Source organism: Ambystoma mexicanum, chromosome 1q (genome assembly GCF_040938575.1).
Source record: "Ambystoma mexicanum isolate Mex_15411 chromosome 1q, UKY_AmexF1_1, whole genome shotgun sequence".
NCBI lineage: Eukaryota > Metazoa > Chordata > Amphibia > Caudata > Ambystomatidae > Ambystoma > Ambystoma mexicanum.
The window spans coordinates 839010956-839037470 of NC_090922.1; the positions used below are offsets into that span (position 1 = coordinate 839010956).

At 48.0% G+C, this 26515-nt stretch overlaps 1 protein-coding gene across 7 annotated transcripts in view; it reads left to right on the forward strand.

Moving 5' to 3' along the window:
* LOC138537634 (ADAMTS-like protein 2) overlaps window positions 1-26515 on the forward strand; it is a 678742-nt gene that overhangs the window by 453207 nt on the left and 199020 nt on the right. For all 7 annotated transcript variants that reach the window (XM_069641465.1, XM_069641464.1, XM_069641470.1 and 4 more), the window contains exon 10: window positions 18268-18721. In XM_069641465.1, coding sequence (XP_069497566.1) covers window positions 18268-18721 — 454 coding nt within the window. The remainder of the gene's footprint in view (window positions 1-18267; window positions 18722-26515) is intronic.

Sequence of the window (26515 nt, forward strand, 5' to 3'; positions counted from 1 at the left end):
AAGCTGGGCCAGTAGTTCCCTTAGAAGCAATGGAATGGTTCATAGCTGTTAACAGACTTAATAATTCGCTCTGAAAAATTAGGACAGCCTATTCCTCGGCATGTGCATAAGCTGGAAGACCAGCAACAGTTTCTGAGCAAAACAACGCAAAAATATAATGTAAGAGTGCGGAAGAAGGGGATTGACACAAAGGTGGCATGATGGTTGGCAAAGACTTATATTCTTCTTGAAAATAAAGAGAAAGGCCTAACTGTCCCTATTTCTATGAGGGGTTTCCCTGCCTCAACTAAGACTAAAAAGGATCTGTCAGAATGTCCATTTAACTTAAAGGGTTCACCGTCCTTTGTCAAAATCCCTAGTTCTGTCCCTCACGCTTATAACTAACGTAGATAAGGCTAAAGTGTTTGTTGTCCGGGAGAATGGCTCCCTTCTCCTGGGATTGTGATAAGAGTTCACTTCAGGAACTTCAATAGTTCTCAGCGGGGGGAATTACTGCCTTACCCTGGTTGGCGTATTCTCAACAGATCAAAGTTCAAACAATGTTCACCAGGTGGAATGACCCTGGTCCCCTGGTTGCAAGTGTCCTCAAATCAACAAAGGAAAACAAGCCCAACAACCCTTGTCGTCTTGGGTCGTTGATGTATCAGGGGGAATGCCTCCTTTGTCCTGATTGAAAGGTTCCTTTACCACTTCGTAGTCAAAAGACCCGGTGGAATGACTCCCTTCCCTTGGCTGGAAGCTTGTCCCTCCACTAGTTATCATAATAACGACTTACTCCTGATGTAGTTCATTACAATATGTCAATCACATTAGACCAAGGGGGAATGACAACCTTCCCATGGATGTCATATAAAGTTCCAATTGTGCTCTGGTACCAGACCCAGGTTCTTCTTCTTTAAGGTCGGCAGACCTGGTTCCCTAACCTGCCAAGTTCTGCCACAAGGAAGATTACTTTGCGTCTCTGTTTGGACTTGGGTCTCAACCCGCGTTTCTCTGATTGTCATTGATTCTGTTCCTACCACTGACACAATGAAGATTTCCTCTTATTCACAAATAGTCCTTTGGACTCTCAGGGTCCCTGACCCATCTCTGGTTGTAAGTGGGTATGGCTCTACCACTGACACTAGGTTGATTTCCTCTGATGCACAAACAGTCTTCTGGACTCTTGGGGTTTGTGAACCTTTTCTGGTGGTCAGTGGTTATGACTCCACCACTGACACAAGTAAGATTTCCTCGGATTCACAAATAGTCCTCTTGACTCTTGGGGTCTGTGACACTTCCCCAATATTTATGTCATAGGAATTACACCAGGGACCACACAGAGACCCTCTAACCTCCCTCGTGTCACTGCCGGCAGACCCATGCCTCCCGTTAGCTTGCAGGGATTTGCGGCACGTCTCCGGACCACACGGGGACTGGAAGTGGTGCGCCGTTGGCTTCGCTGGTCTTACACGTTCTCTCCCGTCCTTCTGGCGGTCAGCATCTTCCTGCTGACTACCGTCCCAACACTTGGTAAGGACTCGCCGATATGACTTCTCAGGGCAATGTTACCGTTCCTCTCGGCGGCCACAGCTGTGCGCTGTATTTCTCCTGCAGGATAAGATGGGTCTTTTGTTCCTTTTCTGCCAGCGTCCTCCGGTCTCAGGATTCCAACTTCCCGCGTCTCGCAGCGTCTCCGCTCTGTATAGCTTACCAGCCGGGCTCTCTCTTTCGGTTGTCCTGCTTCGGTTTTTAAAGTGTTCAAATGTTCATTTGCTTGCGTGAGACTAGACTGTTGCTCTCGCTTCTGGAGAGTGGGTAGTCATGTCTGTATGCCTCTGTTCGTCACAGTACTTTCAGGTTCCCCATAGTTCTCCTCCTGATAGCAGTACACAGGTTTACTCTCTACAAAGAGGTTCTTCAAGGAAGGAGAGGTTAGCATGTGTGCAGGTGTGTTGATGTTACAAGGGCTGCACCCTAGATGGTCGTACTCATCCCTGAAGGGGGAGTCCCTCCCCATGAGATTCTCCCACATTATACCACTCGCAGAGGCACTATCGGGTAGCGGTCTCACCTCTCTCGCCTCATGGGAAGGGACTCCCCCTCGTGGAGAAGTGACAACATCTAGGGATTCGTCACAATCCTCCAATAACAAACATATTCAGCATAACCATACAAATATACAGAAATTCCAAAAATATATATTAATGAGCTCAACGTGTTTCAGTAAGAATCCATTCATCAGGAGCAGAACACATCTAAAAGCAAAAATAGAAATTCATATTTTATATATCAATCTCTGAATAAACCACTTATGGATATAAAGCTGAATGTGTCATGCAGGTAAATAAACAGAGAGTAGATTGAAAAGATGTTCAATAAATTAATTAATGTACTGAATGTCTGTTTGGTGTAAACAATGAAAAATAAGACATGCCATCAATTGTATGTTAACAATGATTAATGATTCTGTGTAACCCAGTATTCAAAAAGAAAAGGCATATTGAAAAAGTAATTAATTGAGAGCGAACGCAAGTCCACGTTCATCAATGGAATGTCCAAATCACAAGGCTGTAAGGAACAAATAGCAAAAAGGCAACAAAGGTAAAGACCAAATTCAAAAAAGTGAAAACAAAAATATCACCCTAAAATTCTAATTGATTTACATTCAACATGAAAACAAATGTGACTCATACATAGCACATAGTGAAGGCTGGATGTGAAAGGGCATGTACACATCTGAATTTATGAAAGTCTAGAAAACATATCGGAATGCCTAAATATTTTAAAAAACTGCATCTCATGGGACAAAAGGCAATAAACCACCAACAGAATGTTACGTGATTAATTGTGTATGGAAAGCGGCGTCTCCATGCGCTACTTCGGAATTCCTTTTAACTATCTCTAGCAGTTACTGCTGGGAAAACAGTAGCAATAATTAAGAAACTACAATAAGTGCAATAAGTGCAAAAACAAATTAAAAAGCAGTATCAAAGTAAAATAGTAAACCCAAATGACAGACTAATAGAGATCTGAAAAAAAGGACCAAGGCTATCTAGCCATCCGTGTGGGCTGCACTCCCTGAGATCCACTAGGTGCTTTAGCTGAAAACCTACGCAGGTCATCAAGTGCTGTTTAAGGGTATCAATGAGTTTTTCAATTCAATTTTCAATCCTCCGTAGTTATAGTAAATTATGAAGTGTATTCAGTTATTAGTTGGTGCAAAAGTCGTTCTTCATCAGGGCATAACTTAATAAACTGATAATTCAACAAATCAATCAAAAAGTGTGTCAAAGACACATCATTGAAGCAATCATGCGTATGCAAGAATGGTGCATATATTCAGTAATGCATCCATAATTTAGCAAGGCAATCACCCAGCGGGTGACAATATAGTCATTTGGGTTGCAGTATGCTATGTTAATGATTCAGAAAGGTGGTATTGAGACAAAATCATAATTTCTTTACCAATTAAATCATAATACTCATTAGGCTACAAGACAAAAAGGACAGCAAAAGAGACAACATTTAGAGAAAGAATTGTGCAGATACACAAGTGGGAATTACAGTATGATTTCTAGGCATTTCAACATTCAATTACTCAGTATTCTAATTGGGTCAATACAAATACTGGGAGGTCCACTGTTTCTGCCAATATTCTCTATCCTGGTGAGAGCACCAATGGAACTGCACACGTGCACAAGTATTGTTGAGCGTATGCTCTTTCCATTGTATAACTCTATGATGTAACCATGCCATCTGTGGACGTCCCTTATGGAAATAAATAATGCTGGGACCTATAGAGATAGTAGCATGTGTGAACATATAGCATATATGGGTATGGAATGAGGTGTGGGAGTGTGGTAATCTGCTGCTCTGTGCTCTCACAGTCTCCAGTCAGTGAGCTTAATCTGCATATGGATGGAGTTGTAATCTATATCACAATTGTGCCGAAATGTTAAAGATAGAACTTCCAACCTGAATGTACTGGAATTCTTACGGAAACCGCATGTCCTTCTGGACGCGACAAATGCCTACGAAGTAACGCGTATGGTTAGCTGCACAATCATTAGTGAAGCGTTGTACCGATCAAGCTTCTAATCAGTCAGCGTGTCTTACCTGTAACGTTCTGCTCTCCGTGGAAGGTTACAGCCGGACACATCTCTCCTGCGGTCGATAAGCGTAGACCGCGCGAACACTGTTTACCAACAATTAATCCTATGTGTCAACCTACGTCAGCGTAAAATTTCGGACTGTCGAACACGGCATCTACTCTGCTCACCGTGTCTGACATCTTTGAAAGGTGCGAGTTATGTGATATAGATGGGTAGAAAGGCTTTGAGCGTGTGTGCTTAAACATAGACTTCCCATGTCAGTCCTGTCTGCAATCTTTACAAAGAGAGTGATGATAATTAAACAAAGGATATTATGATCGGTCCGTGTATTTAATTTAGAACATCACATACATTATAAATATAAAAAAGTATTACAAAAAGTGCGTGTGACAAGCTCTATCATGGTGCACTGTGAAGTGTTGCCCTCATATACCTTCCTATACTATCAGTCTGAGTGGATCAGTGCCTCTCTGTAAATGAAGGGAATGTTAGTACAACATAGCATAACTAGCAATGTGTGAGGGACTAAACTGCCTGTAGGGTGGGTTACTGGAGACCATGCATGGTGTGAACCACTTATTTTCTTTCAGCCTGGCACTGGTTAGTGCCTTATCATACTGAACCAGTGGGTTTAGTATGTATAACGACTCATCATTTCGCACACAAGCAACACAGACAAACTAGCGTCCTGGATCATGGCTAATTTGTTATAGAAGAAAATGTAAATGGCACTCCTTCTGGAGATCTCTGGATACAATGCAAGGTGTGAAACTCCTCTTTGTTCTTTAAGCATGGCACTGGTTCATGCCTTCTCCAGCAGAACCAGTGTGTTTGGTATTTGATTTGTGTATTTATATCGCACACAGTCATGGACTGAACTGTATAGTGGTGCAACTGACATACAGGAAATTGAACCACAAATTGTAGCCATCATCAGATTTGGACATAATTTATATCACAAAAAAAGAGGAAGATGAGATAGCTATCTAAATAAAAAAAATGTCAAGGCCCTACAGAATTGATATAGAGTATCCAGGACCCTGATCTCTCCGGAAATACTGTTCCAGATCCTTGGGCCGAAGGCAGCAAATCTTCTATCCCCCCCTTGAGACAAAGAGAGGTGGTGGGGCTGCTCAGAAGTGATTGATCCTGTGACCGTAAGCACCTAGAAGGTTGGTACAAGCTGATCTTATTCCTCAGGTAGTCCGGAGCTAATCCATTCTAATGGATGATGTCTCGTCATTTCGGACACAAGTAAACAAACTTGAATCCTGACTCCTCACTTATGGGTTACAGGAAACAATTTAGATCCCACTCCTCATTCATCCTGTTTGGCGCTAGCGTGTCCAAACGGTCAATTCAATAGGCTTCTTGTTGCGATCTTCTTCTTTTTGTGTCTTCTTTTTGACCTTTTTGGGTTGATGATATCTAGAACGTAAAACTTCATTTGGGCAATGCTGTGGCCTTTTTTATGAAAATGTCTTGCCACTGCTGAGGTCATATTGTGATTCCTTATGCAGGATTTATGTTCGTTCATTCTTATTCTGATTTTCCGTGCAGTCTCGCCAATGTAGTTGAGGCCACATGGGCATTTTATGTAGTATATTGCATTTTTAGATAAACAGGTTGCAAAATAGTTCTGTTTTATCTTTTCACCTGTTCTAGGATGTAAAACGTGTGATCCTATGATCACATTGTTACAATTTCCACAGTTGAGACACGGGAAGGTTGCTGGTTTCTTATCCTTTGTAGATTTACGAGATCCGCTTCTGGTGTTCACTAGAAGATTCCTTATCTTGTCGCTCCTCTGATAGGCAAACACAGGTGGGTTAGGAAAAAGATCTTTAGTGCGTTCATCATTAGTCAGGATATTCCAATGCTTTGTGATGCATCGCTTAATCTGTTGGCCTTGAGTTGAGCATCTCGATACATGTACCATTGATGGTGATTGTCGCTTGGTCTCCTTTTGTAACAGATTTTCACATGTGCGTAACATTGTATTTGTGGCTGCTGTGGTTAGGTCTTGCTCGGGATAGCCTCTATCTCTCAGTTTTTCACAAAGTTTGTATTCTTCCACTTCACACTCTATAGGGTTACTTCCAATCCTCTTAATTCTCTGTATTTGCCCGTATCGTAAATATTTAAGAGTATTCTGAGGATGGAAACTCAGTCTATGCTATAAATAGTTCCTGTCCGTTGTCTTTGTATATACTGTGGTGGAGATCTTGCAATCGTGTACTCTTATTTGTACATCTAAGAAATGTACATCCGGGGTGCCTGATATATAGGAGAAAGTTGTCCAATGTTTCCCTCCTTCCATAGCAGACTCCAAAGATATCATCAATGTACCGTACCCACGTTTTAATGTATTTCTGCCAAACTGGTGCTTCAGTATGTGTGTGCTCTCAAACTTATACATACAACAATTAACGTAAAATGGTGCCATGGTGGCTCACATGGCTATCCCTGATGTTTGGAGATAAAACATGTTGTGCTGGAAATAGGAATTAAGTGAAATAAAGTTCAGTAATATCATGATAAATTATTTGGATGTCTCTTCTTGTAGTAACAGCCATTCGACTGTCTCCTGTCCTTGATCGTGTGGAATACTTGTGTATAAGCTACTGACATCGATGGTGAACAAAGTATCTTCTCCGGTCAGGTTATTCTTATCTAGTGTTAGTAGGAAGTGAGTATTGTCCTTAATGTAGGTGGGTGTTTTCTGTATGATAGGTTGAAGGAAGAAGTCGGTGTAGGTGCCTAAGGGTTGTAGGATGCCTCCCGTGGCTGCAACAATGGGAAGTCCTGGAGGTCTTTGCATACTTTTTATGAATTATGGGAAGTAGATAGAAATGCAGTATTTGTGGATATTAGGTAGATAAAAATGCCTTTGTTTTAAGTGAGATCTATTCCATTTCTACAGCAGTGGTTAGTTCGTTGTCTAGATCAGTGCTGATTTCTGTTGTGGGATCATGGACTAGGACCTCATAGATTATTTGATCATTCAATTGTCGATCGCATTCCGTCATGTAATCTCTCGTATTCAGGATTACCAGGGCGCCACCCTTGTCATATGGGCGTATGGTGATAGTTTTTAGTATTATTTATGACAGTTCACCTCTATTGAGGTTGCTATAAGATAGCACCGTTTTTTTTTTTACAAATGTATTCGCTGGAACATTAACAGGAGGAGTAAATGTGCTTTTAGGTTTAAACTCTCATTTGGTTCATCCTGTGCTGGTAATGCTTCAAAAAACACTTTCAAATTGCTCCACCAGGACACCAACTTCCTTCTCACTCTGGCTGGGGGTCGCCACTGGTCTCAGATGGTGCTTGCCCCGACATGGCGACCCCCGAGGCAGGCGTGGGTGGGCAACTGGGTCCTGGGGCTGGGCTGTGGAGCGATGGTATCCCAGTCGGGAGTCTACTGTTCCAGCAGGGGTGGACACAGCAACTGGAACCCTGCAGATGGCTGATGTGCCGGCATCATCTGGCAGGGCACGTGCACAACGGCATCGGTGGATTCCATCAGCCTGGATGCCGTCGTGCTGGCAGAGGCAGTGGCGTCGGAGGCAGCAGCAGGCTCGACGTGGGAGGCATCATGGCTCGGGGCCATCAAGATCAGAGGGGCAGGCATCGGCCGGAGGGCAGGAGAACCCTGGGATGGCAGTGTCTTCCGTGTGGGAGCAGTTGGTCCAGCGGATAGGTGCGGAGCGGCAGCGGGCGGAAGAGGAGCGGCTCACCATGGTCAGGGCGGAGTTCTCCATGCGTCGGGCGTTGAGGCGGGCTGAGTGCCTCGAGGAAGCTCGCAGGGAGTTTGAGGTGGACACGGGGTTGTCCCTGCGAGACCTCGGGGCCAGGACAGAGTCCCGCCTCCGGGACATCGACATGGAGTTCGATGATGCCCTGGCCGGCAACATCACAGAGTGAGCCGCAGGACTTGCCCGCTGCCATTGTATATAGTTCTTTAGTTAGTTAGTGTTAGGTTTCCTTTATTTTTTAAGTTTTTTTTGGACCGCTCGGACAATGGCCACTTTTCTGTATATATATTTTTTATTAGTTAGTAGTAGTAGGTTTCATTTATGGTGTTGGGCTCATGGACCCTGGGATATTCTTGTACATAGTTTGATGTTTGGAAAACATTTGTTGGATTTATATTTGTGTTCACCATGAGGCAATGGTTTTTCCTTATTTTTTCCCCCCATTATTTTGCTTTGGACTACATTAGTTTTTGGATTCCTTTGTTTTTTGATTTTTTCTATTAGTTCTCGGACATGGACCATTTGTTTTGTCATCCCCATTGTTGTGTGTTTTATTTCTTTACTTCATTTTCATCTTTAATACATATATTTATTACTTACATTTGTGGTATTTTCTCATTGGTTTCATGCATGTCATGATATGGGTTTTGACATTCACTTGCACCCATTGTGTATGTGTGTGTGACGGACATGTGTTCATTTACATACTTGCCATTGGGGTTGTATCATGTAATTGCATCTACTATGTGGGTGGATGCAATCCTTGGCTGGGTGTTTGTGCTGGGTATGCTGCCCATTACTGCCATGATTGCGTTTCGTCAGGACCTGGGGGCAGGGGGACATGAGTGGGGGCCTGCAGGGGGGTGGGGGTGCAAGGGGACATGAGTGGGGGCCTGCTGGGGGGTGGGGGTGCAAGGGGACATGAGTGGGACATGGTTGGGGGCCTGCTGGCAGGTGCCCCACAGTGCTGGGGGGTGGGGTGCAGGGGGACATGAGTGGGGGCCTGCTGGGGGGTGGGGGTGCAAGGGGACATGAGTGGGACATGGTTGGGGGCCTGCTGGCAGGTGCCCCACAGTGCTGGGGGGTGGGGGTGGTGGGAGACATGGGTGGGGGCCTTGTGGAGGCTGCCCCTGGTGGCCGGGGGGTGGGGGTGCTGGGAGACATGGGTGGGGGCCTTGTGGAGGCTGCCCCTGGTGGCTGGGGGGTGGGGGTGCTGGGAGACATGGGTGGGGGCCTTGTGGAGGCTGCCCCTGGTGACTGGAGGGGTGGGGGTGCAAGGGGACATGAGTGGGACATGGTTGGGGGCCTGCTGGCAGGTGCCCCACAGTGCTGGGGGGTGGGGGTGCAAGGGGACATGAGTGGGACATGGTTGGGGGCCTGCTGGCAGGTGCCCCACAGTGCTGGGGGGTGCAGGGGGACATGAGTGGGGGCCTGCTGGGGGGTGGGGGTGCAGGGGGACATGAGTGGGGGCCTGCTGGGGGGTGGGGGTGCAAGGGGACATGAGTGGGGGCCTGGTGGAGGCTGCCCCTGGTGACTGGAGAGGTGGGGGTGCAAGGGGACATGAGTGGGACATGGTTGGGGGCCTGCTGGCAGGTGCCCCACAGTGCTGGGGGGTGGGGGTGCAAGGGGACATGAGTGGGGGCCTGCTGGGGGGTGGGGGTGGTGGGAGACATGGTTGGGGGTTGCCCCTGGTGGAGGCTGCCCCTGGTGACTGGAGGGGTGGGGGTGGTGGGAGACATGGGTGGGGGCTGCCCCTGGTGACTGGAGGGGTGGGGGTGGTGGGAGACATGGGTGGGGGCCTGGTGGAGGCTGCCCCTGGTGACTGGAGGGGTGGGGGTGGTGGGAGACATGGGTGGGGGCCTGGTCGAGGCTGCCCCTGGTGACTGGGGGGTGGGGGTGCAAGGGGACATGAGTGGGACATGGTTGGGGGCCTGCTGGCAGGTGCCCCACGGTGCTGGGGGGTGGGGGTGCAAGGGGACATGTGGCTTGGCTGGGGGGCATGCCCATGGTGGATGGGCTGCCTGCGGGACATGACCAGGGGTGCAGGGTAGTCCCCTGTGGTGTGGGCTGCCTGCAGAGGTCGTGGAGGGGGTAGAGGGGAGACCTGGGAGGACCCACACTGGCAATTCACCTCTTCAACTTCCCGCACACCCACGTAATACACTGCCCCACTCGCACAGGCCCAATCGCGTGTAGGATTTCTCGCGCACCCCTGTAATACACGTACCCAGGCCAATCGCGTGTAGATTTTCTCGAGCACCCCTGAAATCCACGTACCCAGGCCAATTGCGTGTAGCATTTCTCGCGCACCCCTGAAATCCACGTACCCAGGCCAATCGCGTGTAGATTTTCTCGCGCACCCCTGTAATACACGTACCCAGGCCAATCGCGTGTAGATTTTCTCGCGCACCCCTGAAATCCACGTACCCAGGACAATCGCGTGTAGCATTTCTCGCGCACCCCTGTAATACACGTACCCAGGCCAATCGCGTGTAGATTTTCTCGCGCACCCCTGTAATACACGTACCCAGGCCAATCGCGTGTAGCATTTCTCGCGCACCCCTGGAATCCACGTACCCAGGCCAAACGCGTGTAGATTTTCTCGCGCACCCCTGTAATACACGTACCCAGGCCAATCGCGTGTAGATTTTCTCGCGCACCCCTGAAATCCACGTACCCAGGCCAATCGCGTGTAGATTTTCTCGCGCACCCCTGTAATACACGTACCCAGGCCAATCGCGTGTAGAATTTCTCGCGCACCCCTGAAATCCACGTACCCCGCTCAATTGCGTATTTAACTTCCCGCGCGCCACTTTTTTGATGCGCTGGGACTCTACCGCCTGCCTTCGTGTGGCGGCCGTGTTTCAGCTTGTGCGTGTCTTTGGCTGTGCGTGGCTTTGCCCTATTCGATTCCATGAATACGTGTGGTTCGAGTGCGTGTGGGCGTTCCGTCTGCTTCCCTGCAGTACATCCCCAGTTACGCCCTTATTTTCGCGTGTTGTTCCCCATTCCGCGCGTTACGCCCCATGTCCCGCCCACTTTCTGGTGTGTGCGCTGAGGTTGTGCGCTTTCACTGTGCGCGTCGCGCACGCCTTTCGCGATGTTGCAGTGACTTGTGCGCCACATCCCGCGGTGAACACGCGCAGGGACTTCCATGAATCGCACGCGTGCGCGTGCGCCTGTTTTTTTCCGCTTGCGCATGCTTGCGCATGCTTGCGCGAAGATTTTCGGCGCACGTTTGTCCCATGAATCGGCCCCTCTGAGTTTTGCTCTGTGGTCCTAACTTCTTTTTACCTCTTCTAATACTCTTTTTTGTTCTTAAAAAAAAAGGAAGATGTTGATGGAACATGCTGTGGTTCCCTGGGATTTGGCGAAGAGGAAGTTGTAATCATAGTAGTGCTAGTTGTTGGTATTCGAGAAGTAGAACATGACTATTTACTCTGCACCCCACACTTCATAAATTGGACGATTAATTTTGTGGTCTATTTACTATATTACGTTGATGTGCACTAATTCTTACTGCCTGTTAGATTATTCTTGAAATCCTGGTAGTGTCTCAGAGAGACTCCCATTTCTACCACTTCTCCCCAAATAGCAGGTGGGCTGGGCAGCATCTGCTCCTGTCACTGGGTGCAGAGCACCGTGGGGAATGTGGAGGGGCTCTGGATATCCCCCGTGTACCACTCAGTGTCTTCGCACTTAGCTTGATTGTATCCCCGGTCCTCAAAGCCCCTCTTGGTCCCAGAGAGGGGCCGGCACACTGTGTGACTTTGTCACAGGTTTCTTTATGAATGCCTAACTCTGTGATGCCAAGGATCCCTCATGGGTTACATTCCAGGGCTACATCCCAGATAAGGCTATGGACGTGGATTCATCTGGTTGAAGGTTGGTACACCAGTCAGGAAGAAAACACACGTTCAGGGCCTCCCTGCAGAGGCACAGTGTAAGACTTTTCTCCTCACTTTGGAGTAGGAAACAATAGCCATGTATGCTTATTTTCAAATACTTATTTTGAAACTGCACCATCCAGCTCATCGCTTCTACTTGCTAGTCTAAGTGATTACTTAAAGGCAATTCCCTGCCACAAAGCAGTTTAAAATGTTGTCTACTATTAAACAGCTATCTGCGGATATTGACATGTGCCACATGGGTGCACACGTATGGATAGTGTTACAACACTGGCCACGTTTTCACTATAAGTAAAACAAACTGACGGTAATACTCTGTACCAACCACTAGATGGCGTCCTATGAGAAGCGTGTGATTCCAAGCAGCTAAGTAACATGTATATAAATCATAAATGTGAATCCTTAACAAATTAATTTATGATTTGCCATTTGTAGGTTGTTTCTTTACACATGTCACGCTATCTGCCATGCCGGGCTGTCAGGTCTGCGGCTTCAGCCTGTTAACCTTGATTTAACCTGTGTTATTTTGTTTTCAATTAACTGCAGGAGAATACTATAGGCCTGATTCACTGAGCGTTTTCTGATGGGATTGCGCCATTATAAACCGTGTATGACTCATTTATACTCGGAATGACGCGACTCAAATGTATTACTACCCGAGCAAAAAGTCTATTTCTTCATTTTCTTCATAGACTCGCAGCAATTTACTGTACAAGGAACTAGTTGGCTACCATGTTTTCAATGTGTCTTGGGGTAGAGCCTCTCCTTCTCTGCTACTGCCTGTACGGGAGGGCTGAGCTTGCTCATTATGCTGTCTGTCTTGTATGGTGTAATATGCTGCTGCCGGCATTGAAATAAATTGCAAGGCTGCTTTTAGGTTCCAATGTGTTGCTGAATTTTACATTTGTTCGTTGGACAGCTTAAAGACTTTTGACTTCGTATCCTGACAAGATCCTCCTGGCCCCTTTCATCCCCCAGCAGCCGTAGACTAATTACAAAACAAGGCTCTCTCAAACCAATGGCCTATATGGTGTTGTGGGTCAATCAGAGCCATGCGGCGGTGCCGTGAGTCCCCTCCCGCTACAGACTCACACGGATCTCGCTGTATGCAGTTCGGGCTCACCGGTTGCTCTGACACGGCTGGGAATGCCCCTTTTATTTATAGGCACGTGGCGGAGTGCAACGTCACTCCGCCACGTGCTGAACCCTTAAAGGGGCAGCACCACACTCCTCTTTTTTCATGAGGACAACAACAAACAACATAACACTATTTTCAATAACACACAATACTCACTGCAAACCAAAAGCCGCAAAGATCCCTTTAATAACAGCCACCCAGACCCCAGTACCAACTGCAGCATCCCGGCAGGGTCATCCGGAATCACGGTTCCAGTACATAGTCACTGAGGTAAACAGGTTTCCCTCGCCCTGTCCTCAGGGGGTACTCCCTGCCAGCCTCCCGGATAGGGTCTCCCTCGGCAGTAGTCTCTCTGGCTGGAGAGCTGGGGAAAGGGGCCACACCCCCTCCTTCATCTGGAACCTCCATCGTGCCCTGGTTTTGGGTCACGTCCGCCTGAGGCTCCCCCAGTCTTTTAAAGAAGCTGGCATTACAAGTGACGGACGCTGTGCCATCCGAGGCCGTCACCATGGACCCCTTTACTGCCACCACATCCATCAGCTCCGGCTTGTATGTCAGTGACAGCTTCCCGTGTGGGTTCTTGATAAGCACCTCATCCCCGGGAACAAACTGCTGAGGCCTGAGTCCCCTCTGGAGGTTCTCCTTTTCCGTCCTTAGCCTCCGGTCCCATTCCACTTGTTGATCATCGATCACAGCCGGCTCCTTCTCCCCCATCTCGGGCAACAGCCCTCTCGGGCACCGTCTGAATAGAGCTTCCGCAGGTGCCACCCTTGTGGATATGTGCGGGGTGACCCTGTACACTCGCAGAAACTGGTATAACGCCCTCTGCAAACACTGGCCTTGTCCCTGTGCGATGCGGAACACCTTATTGAGAGTCCTCATAATTCTCTCGGCCTCGCCATTCGCCCTGGGCCATAGCGGGGTGACCTTCCTGTGGTGTATCCCATAGCCCTCCATCAGCCTGGCAAAGCTCTCACCCTGGAAGGGTGCTCCGTTGTCCGAACACAGTACCCTGGGGAGCCCGTGAGCATCAAAGATCTTCTCTATCGCCACCACCACATTTTCAAAAGCCACAGACTCAACAAACTCCACCTCAGGGTACCTGGACCACTCATCCACCACGACCAGGAAATGTGTGCCACGGATCGTGGAGCCAAAGTCTGCATGAACCACCTCCCACAGTTTCGTGCCGCGAGGCATGGTTTCAATAACAGGCTCTCTTTGGGCTGGTGACGCCGCCTGACACCATACACATGACGCAACAAACTCTTCCACGCGCCTCTCCAACTCTGGAAACCAGACCTTCTGGCGTAACCAGGCTTTTGTTTTGGCCACGCCTTGATGTCCCTGGTGGGCCAACTCAATAACCTGTTGTATCTTCACCTGCGGGACCACGATCCGTGGTCACCCCTGAGCAGAAGACCAGCTTCAGAGAACGTCAATTCACCTCTCACTTTCCACAGCTGTTCGAGGGTGACTTTGGCCTCCTGCGTCCACGGTGCAAGAACATTGTCCAGCACAGCCTTCCACGACCCTTGCTGAATTGCTGACTTCAGGATGAGGAAGCATTCATCCTGGGCCGCCGCCAACTCCAGGTTGTCCAGTGGCACTGAGTTGGGAGTCGCTGCCTCCACCACCAGTTGAACGTGCGCATCCGCCTCCCCAGCACAGATGTCCGCCTGATCCTCCGGTACCCCTCTAGGGTGGTGAGATAGATAATCAGCTGTGTTGTTGCTCCCAGGCCGGTAGACGAGCGAGACCCCATACTCCAGTAAAGCCAACATCCACTGCTCAATCCTCGCAGGGGGCTTTGAGGACGTGCCTGCCAAGATGGGCAGCAAGGGCTTATGGTCAGTGACTACTGTCACTGGCTGCCCAAGGACGTATAGCCTGAAATACCGACAGCCCCACAGGACAGCCAGGGCCTCCCGCTTAATCTGGGAGTACCGTTGCTTGGTCTCCGAGCGGGCCTTGCTGGCATACGCCACCGGCCGGACATCCAAGTTGGCGTCTACTGGGTTTAAGACTGCCCCAGGCCAAACGGGCTGGCGTCCACCACAATCTCCGACTGCAGGGCTGGGTCGAAGAAGGCCATGGTGTCTTCAGTTGTGAGGGTACTTTTGATGTCTTCATATGCCGCTTGTTACAGCAGCCCCCACTGCCACGTGACATCCATCTTTGTGAGGGCTTGCAATGGCTCAGACCGAGAGGCTAAGTTCTTAATAAAACGGCCACAGTATGTGACCATGCCGAGAAAACTCTGCACCTCCGACACATTTTTTGGCGGTCGTGCCTCTATAATGTCTTTAACTTTGCGGGGGTCAGGTGACAAGCCTCCCTCCTTAAACACGAACCCAAAGAACTTGAAGGTTGTCTTGAGGAACTCACACTTGTCGCGGTGCAGGGTCAGGCCAAGCGACTGAAGCCGCTCTCTCTTGATGGCCTTGTTGGGGAGCGGCATGTCGACGCATATCCTCACCGAGTCCGGCTGTTTTGGCTTCCTGGCAATGACGATGGGGGACACCCACGGGGTTGGGCCCGCAGCCTTCTCGATGATGTTGAGGCTGACTAGATTATCCAGCTCTCGATCGACCAAGTCCCGCAAGTGGAAAGGCACACATCGATGTTTCAGAGCGATGGATTGAATCGACTTATCAATGTGCAGTCTTATAGGGTCCCCTGTCATCCGCCCAATCCCCTCAAACAGCCGGGAGTACTTGTCCAGTGACATTTTAATGTCTTCTACATACACCGAGTATACGAAACTGACAATCCCCAGGGCCTCTGCCGCCGCGCAGCTCAACAGAGTATTGCTGCTCACAGTTGTGACGTAGAAGCAAGCTCTTATGCGAGAGTCCCCATGTCCCAGATCAGCCACAAAGGCACCGTCAAGTGGAATCGGTTGCGAACACCCTAAACCTGAATATTCGTGCCCTGGGGGGGACACTCCATGGCATCATAATGTTCTCTCGCCATGACGTTCACGGAGACCCCAGTGTCTACCAGCACCGTGACAGATGAGTCATTCACCGTGACCAGACACCTCGGCTGCCGCCTGTTCTTAGAGCGCAGGGCACTCACACTGGACACAAAGAAAATGTTTTCCTCCTCTTCCTCTTCATCCTCTTCGAGTTGAGCGCCCTCTTCTCCCTGGTCCACCTGGGCGACATTGGGTGGGCGTGGTTGATGAAAATAGCCAGACTGGACTGGACCCCTCGGCACTACCACTGGTAGAGGAGGAAATCTACACATGCGGGCATAGTGATTGGCCAGACCACACCAGCCACACGCTTTCCTCGCAGCTGGGCATTCCGCAGGGTGGGGCAAGTCATACCAACACTTGGGGCACGAGTCCTCAAAGCTTCCAGAACGGTCACGGAAGTTGCCCCCTGACCTCCTGGCACCTCTCCCACCTGTGCCACGCCCTGCAGCACACACCTCTTCTGCTTTGCCAGGACACACCCCGGCCTCCATCCTGGATGCCCTCACGTCCGAAACTTCCTGGCACCAACCCAGCTCAAGAATCTGGGGCAAGGTGATGCCTGGCTTCCGCAGTACCTGTCTGCGTAGCTTGCCAGATGCACACGCCTGGATCAGCTGTTCTCTGACCATCGTGTCAGGGTTGTCTCAGGCGCATGTCACTGACAGCCAGCGCAGTCGGCCATAGAAGTTGTCCAGTGTTTCATCGTCCTTCTGACGGGTAGACCTCATCACAAAGCACTCATAGTCCACAATTGCCAGGGGCAAGAAGTAATTGTGAAGAGCAGCCTTCGCCGCAGCGTTTCAGTTGTTCACAGGTTGAAGGGATTCAAACACTTAGTGTTCCGCAGGTCCAGCAGAATACAAAAGTGTAGCCAGCTTACTGTCCTCATTTTTTTCCATGGTAGGTCGAAAGCACATATCCAGCCGATCTATCCACCTTTTCCGTCTGGGCCCCAGGCTAGATGGGGCACCCGTGAAGTCAAACACAGGGATTGGTTGTAGCGCCTCTGGTGGTCTCATCAGGGCCATCATTTGGGGCACAGGGGGCGGAGGCGCAGGCGCAGCTTGGTCAGCCTGATCGTTCATGGCTGTGAGCGCGCAGACACCCGACCTAAATTACATTTGGGGCCGTAACTCACCCAGACAGTCTTCTTCCAGATGAAATGGATGGAATGGCAGGCTCCTTTGTTCTTCACCGCCACCAAACCAAGAAAAACAAGCCCTGGGGGCATATGCAGCATGTCAGTCCAAAAACATATGTAGGGTATGGCAGGAGAAACCACAGGAGATGATGAAGATACCCCAGCAGCTCCAAAAAGTGAGCTGGGTGGGCCTAGGGGACCAACAAAGAAAACAGCAGGCCTCCCCCAGCACCTGACCTCAACTCGACGAAATGTTACACTCAAAAATATGAAAATTGAACTCATGGCATGCAGTGTGCACAGAGACAGCTGCCCGCTGCTGAAATATCCCAAAATTTGGTCTGGATGGCGCACAGACACCCTTTTATAGGGCCGTGACCATCCTAGGCCTGATCATCAAAATGGCCGCCGAGCCGCATGTTGCTTTCCCTTTCCGCGGCATGGAAATAGTGAAAAATGACCTTGGATGCAACCTCGTCGCCACTGTTGTGGGTCAACCAGGGTCATGCATAGTGCCGTGAGCCCCCTCCACTACAGATTCACACGGAGCTCGCTGTATGCAGTTCGGGCTCCCCGGTCGCTTTGACGTGGCCGGGAACGCCCCGTTTATTTGTAGGCACGCAGCAGAGTGCAACGTCACTCCGCCGCGTGCTGAACCCTTAAAGGGGCAGCATCACAGTGTGTCACCCCTCCTGGGAGCAGGGTATCTCCCAGGGCTCCTGGTCATGTCACGTGTCAGTGACCATGTAACGGAATTAATAAAAGGAATGAGCGGCCTCAGGCCCAGTCACAACAAGCATTGTCTTTTTATCTACTGTTGATGGGTCTCGGCTTTAAACGTATGAATTACTTCACTGTTATTCTTTAGTTTCCCAGACTTTCTAGTGATTTAATTTGCATTGTGTTTTGCTACGTATTTATGACACCATATAGGCACTTAAAAGACACTTTTACTAAGGTAAATAAGGAGGGGTTTTATAATTATGGGACCCAGTCTTTGCTTAATGGTATCTAAGGCAACATCCAAGTTAATCGGAGGCTTAGGCCAGGCGCCTCTCATGCTGCAAGGGAGATGGTTTTCTTGTGCTAGGTGTGTCTGCAGTCTCGTGCCAGAGGTGATGCTAGCTTGACACTGTTAGCTTTCGCAAGCTGTGTGATCAGGCTCTCATGAGAGTTAATATGTGTATTTCTCCTGGTAAAATCTCTTATCTAACCCTTCTTTTCCGCACTCTGTTCTTTCAGATCTCCATGTAAACCACATACCGATGAGCACAGCTCGTCCCCTGGGGGCCCTCCGCACCAGGAAGGTCGGTGGAAGCAGAATTCGGGCCTCCAGACTGCGGCAATTTTGGAGGATGTGCCGCCTTGGGGATCGTGGTGAACTGGCTCTGTGCCGAGGAATCCAGCATCTGGCAACCATTCTGGCTCGGAGGAACAGCACTGCTGGCTTCTGGGGGGCACTACTGGCAGGATGGGGCGAGGAGGGTGACTTGCGCAATAGACTTGAGAAGATGGATGTACTGGGAATGAGAGGTGCTGAAGACCACACAGTAACTGGTGCCAGGCAGCAGGCACAGGAAGAGCAGACACTAGAAGAGTCTGAGGGTATTGCCTTGATGAAGGCCATCACACAGAATCCAGGAGCCTCCAATGAAACATTCAAGGTGCAGCCCCTGCAGGCCGCAGGCACAGACAGGTACAGGAGTTATCCAGACACATAGATATATATGGGAAATAGGGTTTGCCGCTCTAGCTTGTACATTTTCTTAAGTATTGCAACACCTTAGGCTGTAATTAGCCCTTGATGTCACAGTTCTAGTTTATAATTCTTTAGGTCACTTCCGAACCTCCACTAAAAAAGTCTTATCTCGTGATGACCCTTTGCTTGAGAGCCACACCCGTCCTGCAAAATGCACACATCCTCTTCTACATGTTTGATATTTTGATATTTTATGTCTATCGCGCTCATACACAATTGTTTCAGAGCGCGACAAGGCAAGGGAGTGGAACAGGCGAGAACAAAACAATGATTTTACTAGGCCCGGCGACATTGAGAACGGGCAAGTGCATGGGGGAGGGGGAGGGGAAAGGTGCAAGGAAGGGGGCGAAGTGGAAAGTGCAGAGCAAAAGGAGAGCAGAATAAATAACAAATAAATAAATAATAACAGCAACAAAAGTGATAGTGCACCCAGCAAGTGGCAAGTGCTGAGTTTAAGACAGCAGACCGGGTAGGTCAGATAAGTGCAGGAAGACAAAACAAAGGGGGGGCTGTATAGGTACAGATACAGACCCCAGTGCATGGGGTGGCCTGGAGGCAGTGCGGGAGTATGGCAGGGTGAGCAGGAACCTGGGCCCGGAGGACAGAGGGTGGCCAGGTGCACAGTGCCAAGAGAGAACAGATCAGCAGGGGAGAGGGTGGGCGAAGGCAGAAGCAAAGAGGAAGATCTTGAGGTGCTTCCGGAACCGGAGATGGTTCTCAAGTTTTAGAGTGACAGGGAGGCTGTTCCAAAGGGAGGCCCCAGCTGAAGACAGAGATCTACCCCCAGCATGTTTCGTTGAAAAACGACTGACTCTGGGGGTCAGTGGTAGAGGAGCGAAGAGGTCGAGAGGGGAGGTATTTGCGGAGGAATAGCTGAAGGTATTTTGGACCCAGGCCCCAGAAAGCCTTGTGGACAATGCAGAAGGTTTTGAATGTAATTCTTGCATCCTAGGGGAGCCAATGGAGAGATTTCAGAGCTGGGGAGATCCGATCCCAGGGCTTGAGGACAAGTCTCGTAGCACTGTTCTGGATTAGTTGCAGAGGTCGGAGAGTAGAGGCAGGTAGATTTAGAAAGAAGATGTTACAATAGTCCAACCTAGAGAGAACCAGAGCTTGGGAGACAGTGAGCTTTTGGGGGAAGGAGAGGAAAGGCAGAGTATCTCTGAGGAGGTGCAGTAGGAAGTTTGACTTTTTTGAGACGTCAGAGATGTGGGCGGAGAAGGAAAGTGTGGAATCAAAGATGACCCTGAGGTTCTTGGCCTCGCAAGTGGGGGTAGGAGGAGGGCCAAGGGAGGCAGGCCAGAGAGTGAGGGGAAAGGATAGAGAAGGTGTGCCGATGAGGAGGATCTCTATCTTGCTGGCATTCAGACAAAGATCATTGGAGGAACACCAATCTTGAATGGCAGTAAGGCAGTCAGAGATGGGAGAGGAGGTGGTTGAGGGCTATCTGAAAATGAGTTGAGTGTCGTCAGCATAGCACTGACAGTGTGAGCAGAAAAAGGCAATGCAGTGGGCGAGAGTTGCTAGGTATTGGTTGAAAAGCCAAGGCGAAAGGTTAGACCCCTGGGGAACACCACAGGTAGAGAGGGAGATAGAAGATAGGAAGGACCCCAGTGTGACCTGGGAGGGTCGATCAGAGAGGAAAGAGGTCAACTAGGCCACAGCCTGATCGGTCATACCTAGGTTATCACAGAGACGATTGAGCAGGATGGTATGGTTGACCGTGTCAAAGGCAGAAGAGAGATCGAGTAGGATGAGGACATAGGGTATGTTAGAGTCAAGGTTGGAGAGCAGATCTTCACGGATGTTCAGGAGAGCGGTTTCCGTGCTTCTGGCAGCTCTGAAGCCAGATTGGTGGTCATGGAGACAGCCAACAGAATTTGAATGAAGTTTAAGCTGGCAGATGGCCAGCTTTTCCAAGAGTTTGCCCAGAAAGGGAGTAATGGAAATTGGGTGATAGTTAGCTGGACAGGAAGGGTCAGCTGTGGGTTTCTTGAGAAGAGGATGCACAAGGGAGTGCTTCAGAGGGGAGGGGAAGGATCCTGAGGCAAATGAGTTGTTGCAAAAATCGGCATGGGCTGGAGCGAGGGTGTCAATGTGGCCATTGATGGTTTTAGAGGAACTGGGATGAACCTGTTTTGACGAGGCTCTCTGAGATCGGACTTGTCTAGCGACCTCATCTGGGGAGAAAAGAGGAAAGGATGAGAAGGGGGGTGGGGGAGCGGCTGTGGGAGGGTCGGCAAGCATAGATGGAGAGGGGGGAGGAGGGGAAGGTGAGGAGGCAGTGGACAAGATGTCCTGGGTTTTTGAGATAAAGTGAGAGGCAAGGGCATTGCAAAGAGCCTGGGAGGCAACAGGAGGGGTGGAGATTGCAGCAGGTTTGGCCAGCTCCTTGCAGATTTTAAAGAGTTTTCCCGAGTTGTTAGATGCCGCCGAGACACGTGGTTGAATGTGGACTCTGTTCTTGGTGAGGACAGACAGTCGGTATTGCCTTTGGGGCAGGCGACAGGCCAGTTTGTCAGAGGATGAACAAGAAGCCCTCCATTTCCTCTCAGCCGCCCTACACTTACGTTTAAGTGTAGCTAGGTCGGAGTCATACGAGGAATTGCACTTGGCTTTTGGTCTTTGAATGTATAGTTTATATGTACCCTCTTCCAGAACTTGCCAATTGTATTCCTTCCAACCTGTGTCTTAAGATTTCAGTAGACCTTGCACCATTTTAGGCATTTTCCAGAGCCTAAAGACTAGAACCGATATGCCATAAGTGGCCTTCTGATCTGGGCGTAGTACTCTAGGGAAGGTTGCACCACAGAAATTTAAACAGCTGGCATCTTCTGAAATGCTTTGGTCTAATTCCCTCGATAGAGAGTCCAGGAACTTCCACTGCCTGCTCTTTCACAGTGGTTTCATCTGTTTGCTCAGCAGTCAGTCTTGTGGTCCTATAGATCCTAGCCCTGTCTGTGCGTCCTTTGTGTGGAGGGATTATGGGGCTTCAGCTGTTCTCCTACAGTCTTTCGGAACCGTTAGTACCTGGCGGGTGCGTGGCTTTGTCCTTCCAGCCAATGGAGATGGTCAGAGCGGGGAAATTACCATACAGTAATCCTGCTGCTCTGAGCCTTCGTATGGCTTGAGCCCACCATCAAGGTAAGTGCCCCCACCGACTCCCAATTTGCCTCAGATTTCTCTCCCTCAGCCCCACTTATCTTCTTCATTCTGGTCCTGATCGGGAGCGGACACGCTGGGAACACTCCTTTTAACTTGGGCTTGTAAGTGGTAATGCCCCCCCAGCTCGGGGCCTATTGCTTAACTAATGTGTCTAGCTAGTGATAAAAGAAGGTTGTTTATATTACTAGTACCTGTGGAAACTCGCAGGATGATTCCTGACAAGTATGTATCTATTGCGCTCCTGCAAGGGAGATTATTCCACAGCTCTCTGGTAAGGGATGTACAACCATGTAATCTAAAAGAAAGACAGAGTTTCCAGCCAATCAAAAATACCAAACTCTATCTAGTTGTAGATATAGTAGATTGGTCAGGCTTAACTCAAGAGCGGAGGTAGCCTGGTAGTAAAGTACAATTTTCCCAGTAGCCGCCCATAGAGAATACACACTGGTATACTGAAAAATATACACTTTATCAGAAAACATATGATATCTATAAGGTCCAATAAGTACATTGAGTTAACCATAACTCATTGGAACATAAAGAGCATGTTAAAAAACAGAAAGGGCCATAGGCACCCCTTGTCCACTCATAAGCTAAATGCATGTGCACTACCTTGTGTCAGGCACAATACACATAAGGTAAGAGGTGGGGAGAAAAGGGGAACTATGGAGAGAAATAAAACACATTTACAGAGTCCTAATCAGGACCCAAAAAGCCACGCGCGGATAGTCAGAACAATTCCCCTCACCTCTAGTACATAGCAGCATTGATGATTCATATTAACACTACGTATTACATATAGAACCTAGAGAAGAACATGGGTTAACACATAGCCAACAATGCCTAAAGGGCCACCAAAAGTCCGGATAGAGTCTACCTTACAATATCAGGCGCATATTGTCTCATTACACTCTTAGAAATTCAGTGATACAAAATAACCAACACGTAGGTACATTTACAGCACGTTTCCATTGACAGGTGTGTAATGCACAGATTCAAAATTGTACAATAAATCAAGGGGATGGGTTAATTCCAGTCTCTTTTTGAAAACTCCAGGGAACCAGGTAACATGTCAATGATCAGGTAGATGCCCCTAAAAGTCACTTAGGGGAATTGTCCAAGTTGGTATGTTCACACCATTCCAGGATCCAGGGATAATTACTCTCAACATCACTTTCTGAGAACTTAGCCAAGGAATGGAAAGATAACCTGCTTTTGCAGGGACACGTATAGGATCCATTCACACAGGGACTTGAATCCTGGACCAACGATGACCCTGATGACCCCAAAAAGGTAGTGTCAGCCTTCCCAGGTGGGTACCCCACAAGAAATTTGCCAAATAAGCGATTCCAAAGTCACACAGAAAGCGCAGCCAGCAATAAAAAGTCACATGACAGGTGCAACAGTGAAGGACCAAACGCAGGGCAAAGGTGAGGTAGTGGTGACAGAGATTTCTTACCTCAAGGTGTTACAATTAGGGGATGGGAAAACAGTGGAGAAAAGTCCAAGAACGTGTCACAGCATGGGCATCCAATCCATCCAGTGAAGTGGAGCAGAGGAGATGGAAGGATAGCCCAGGAAGGATGTCCAGCACACAAAAGAAGAAACCGGATAGAATGGGATAGAAAGGGAAAGGGAAAAGAATAGAATGCAGGATCCAGCCAGCATGGCCAAAACGGTTCCTTATAATACAGCAGTGGGTCAGAATCCTTCAGCAATGCTGATAAATACAAGGGTCAGGGTCTCCCCTACATATACTCATTCATTAATGGGCTTTCTTAAGCCAGCCCTCCAGTGACACAAAAGGCAGGCACACAAAGGTTTTGGCAGGCAGCCAATCAGGTTGGTACTTAATACCACCAAACACTCAGGTCCACCCATAAAGGGTGTGCATTGGCCTATCTGAGGATAGGGGCAAGTGTAAACCAGCTCAAACCACTACAGCGAGTGAAGAGCTGAGCTCAGAGTGAATCCTTGTTTGCACAACAGCCATTTTAGGCCTCACTTTTGTCTTTCCCAACTAAAGCAATGACCCAAAACAAAATGGCAGAGGTACCCAGTCGCAGCTGCTGTTCTGTGTCCTCGCCGGCTGCCGTGGAAGCTGGGCTCCGTCTTCCAGCTCCACGGAGGCCATCTTGTCCCGTTCATTCAAACAAAATGCATTGCTTTTAACACCCATGGTTTCCTAATTGAAAACCTGTGGTGCTAATAGCAATAAGCACCCGTTCTGGGGGCTTCAGCGGCTGGTAATAGCTCTGGGGCCATGTGTTAAGGCACTCACACTATAACTTGGGAACCCGGGCTCTTACCACCCGGTGAAGCCCCCAGAATGGGCGCTTATTGTGATATTGTCATCACTGGATTGCAGGTGTGGCTCTCCTTTTTTTTAATAAGTTTTACATTTGTTAGAATGAGGTTTAAGTGCCCTCAAAACATGAGCTCTATTTCTAACTGGCCTCTTGAGTGCACCCTGTAGGAAGCACAGCTTGTCACTGCTCATAGTTTAAGTTGCTACCTAATTCTCCCACTAGTATTTGTCTTTGATTGCATTATATTAATCACTTTGACTAAGCTAAATCCTTCTTTTCCCCTGTGATGATCATCTATATTACATATTAATGTTGAAAGCATTCCAATCGTGTGAATATGTTATTGTTAGTCCTCATATGTGATCCATGATAGGAATTCTGGAATTGAGTTAAACAGCCTTACACTTGACAATACTAAGCATGGCTAGCAAACCTCTCGCCTTCCAGATGTTATAGCCTACAACACCCATGATCCCTCAACACTGCCTAGGCTGATTCGGCCTTTTGGATGTGGTAAACAAATACATCTGTATACTGACAGTTTGCCAAACCCTGTATGCAGAGACACTAACAACACCAATGGCTCAATATAATCCTAACACTTTCTCAGATTTCTTTGTTCTTAAATTTGACTACTTATCAAAGACCCTTAAATCTTAATTTTTCAACAAGCTTTCAGCTAATATTAACAGATACCAATATCCTATTTTATCACCAAAATTATGAAACTATGTTAGTTTTGGATGGCCAGTTCATGTGTCTAGAGTTAGCCACAAGTCTTGATTGAATCCCTTGTATTTCTATAGCTATCATGTCATCTTTCACAAAGAGATCCTCTGTACCCTCAGTTCTATTCTGACTGACCTTACTGACAGGAGCTTGCCCAGTTATCTCCTGCAGACCAAGGTCAGGATACCCTTGTCAGGGGTACAATACGTCACTCTCTGGTAAGTCTTGGTGCTGCTGCACCGCCACAGTGATAACTGGCGTCTTATCAAAAAAGCCTCTTAACATAACATATCTCAACATCCACAGCATGCTTCTCACTAAATAATGATTCTTTAATGCAAACATTTTCCTGAACATCACATGTTGTTATGATCTCCTTTTTGCGCTCACCGTTGTATTACAGAATACTCTTTGTGCCATGTAATCAGTCTACCACTCTCCCATGGCAGCAAAATGTTTCAGAAGTTTGAGATTCATAATTCAAGGGGTCTCCCTTTTGATTACCTGCCTGAATGCACCACAGCCCACAGCAGCCATTCTGTTTCCCTTCTTTCATTTGTAGAAGCCAAGGCAGGTTTGGCAACGGCTGTTTTCCTTTCAGGCACAACTGTTAAATTATTTTGGAGTAAAGGCCTTACATTGTGTGTCAACTTCACTTTTTATAGCATTTCGGGATTTAAAACATAATAGAAATAAAAACTTGTGTTGCTGTTGTGTTAAGACATTTTAGTAATATTTGTTAATGAAAAGAAATCATAGGAACCAAGTCCTGGTTATTTAAAGACCTTGCAAAGCAACTGTTTCAAATTGAATAAAATAGGCTAATTACTAAATTGCAAAGTGTGTCATAAGAGCTATATACTTTGATTTGAATATTTGGTGATAGATTTATAGCCTTCTTGGCATATGTTCTGCTTTGAAGTATGAACCTCAGTTACAAATAAAACAATAGGATTTATTCTATTAAAAATAGATATGTGAAGATAATCTTTCAACTAAAAGAAATGCTTAGGAAATCTTCTATACCACCTATTGAAATGTTTATGCAGTTTTACACAGGCTCTGATTTCCATCGATCATATATAAAATGTTGTGTTAGATAAATAACTGATATTTTATTGAGTAATTTAACCATAGTTATCCCATGGAGTACTTCCTATATACCCCATTGTAATTGTAATTATAATTATTCTTTTATAATGCACTTAATACCAGAGATTGGTTTCTAAGTGTGGGATCGGGATTTGAACCTGTGTTATGCTGCATTTTCTTGCTTCCAAGACTAACGTGATGCACCTGAGCTATCCCCCTGCCCATTTAGTAAATATCCTATGCGATTGCAACTCAGAATTAGGTGGTATTTTAAAAATAGGATGCATTTTAAATACCATGTTTTTACTATTTCCAACATACTTATGACGCTGATTGTGGAAGATTCTGGAAAAAGTGGTGGCTCAACAATTACAGGCTTTTGTTGAAGAAGAGTCACTTCTAGATTCCTTGCAGTCTGGATTTCGCCCTAAATTTG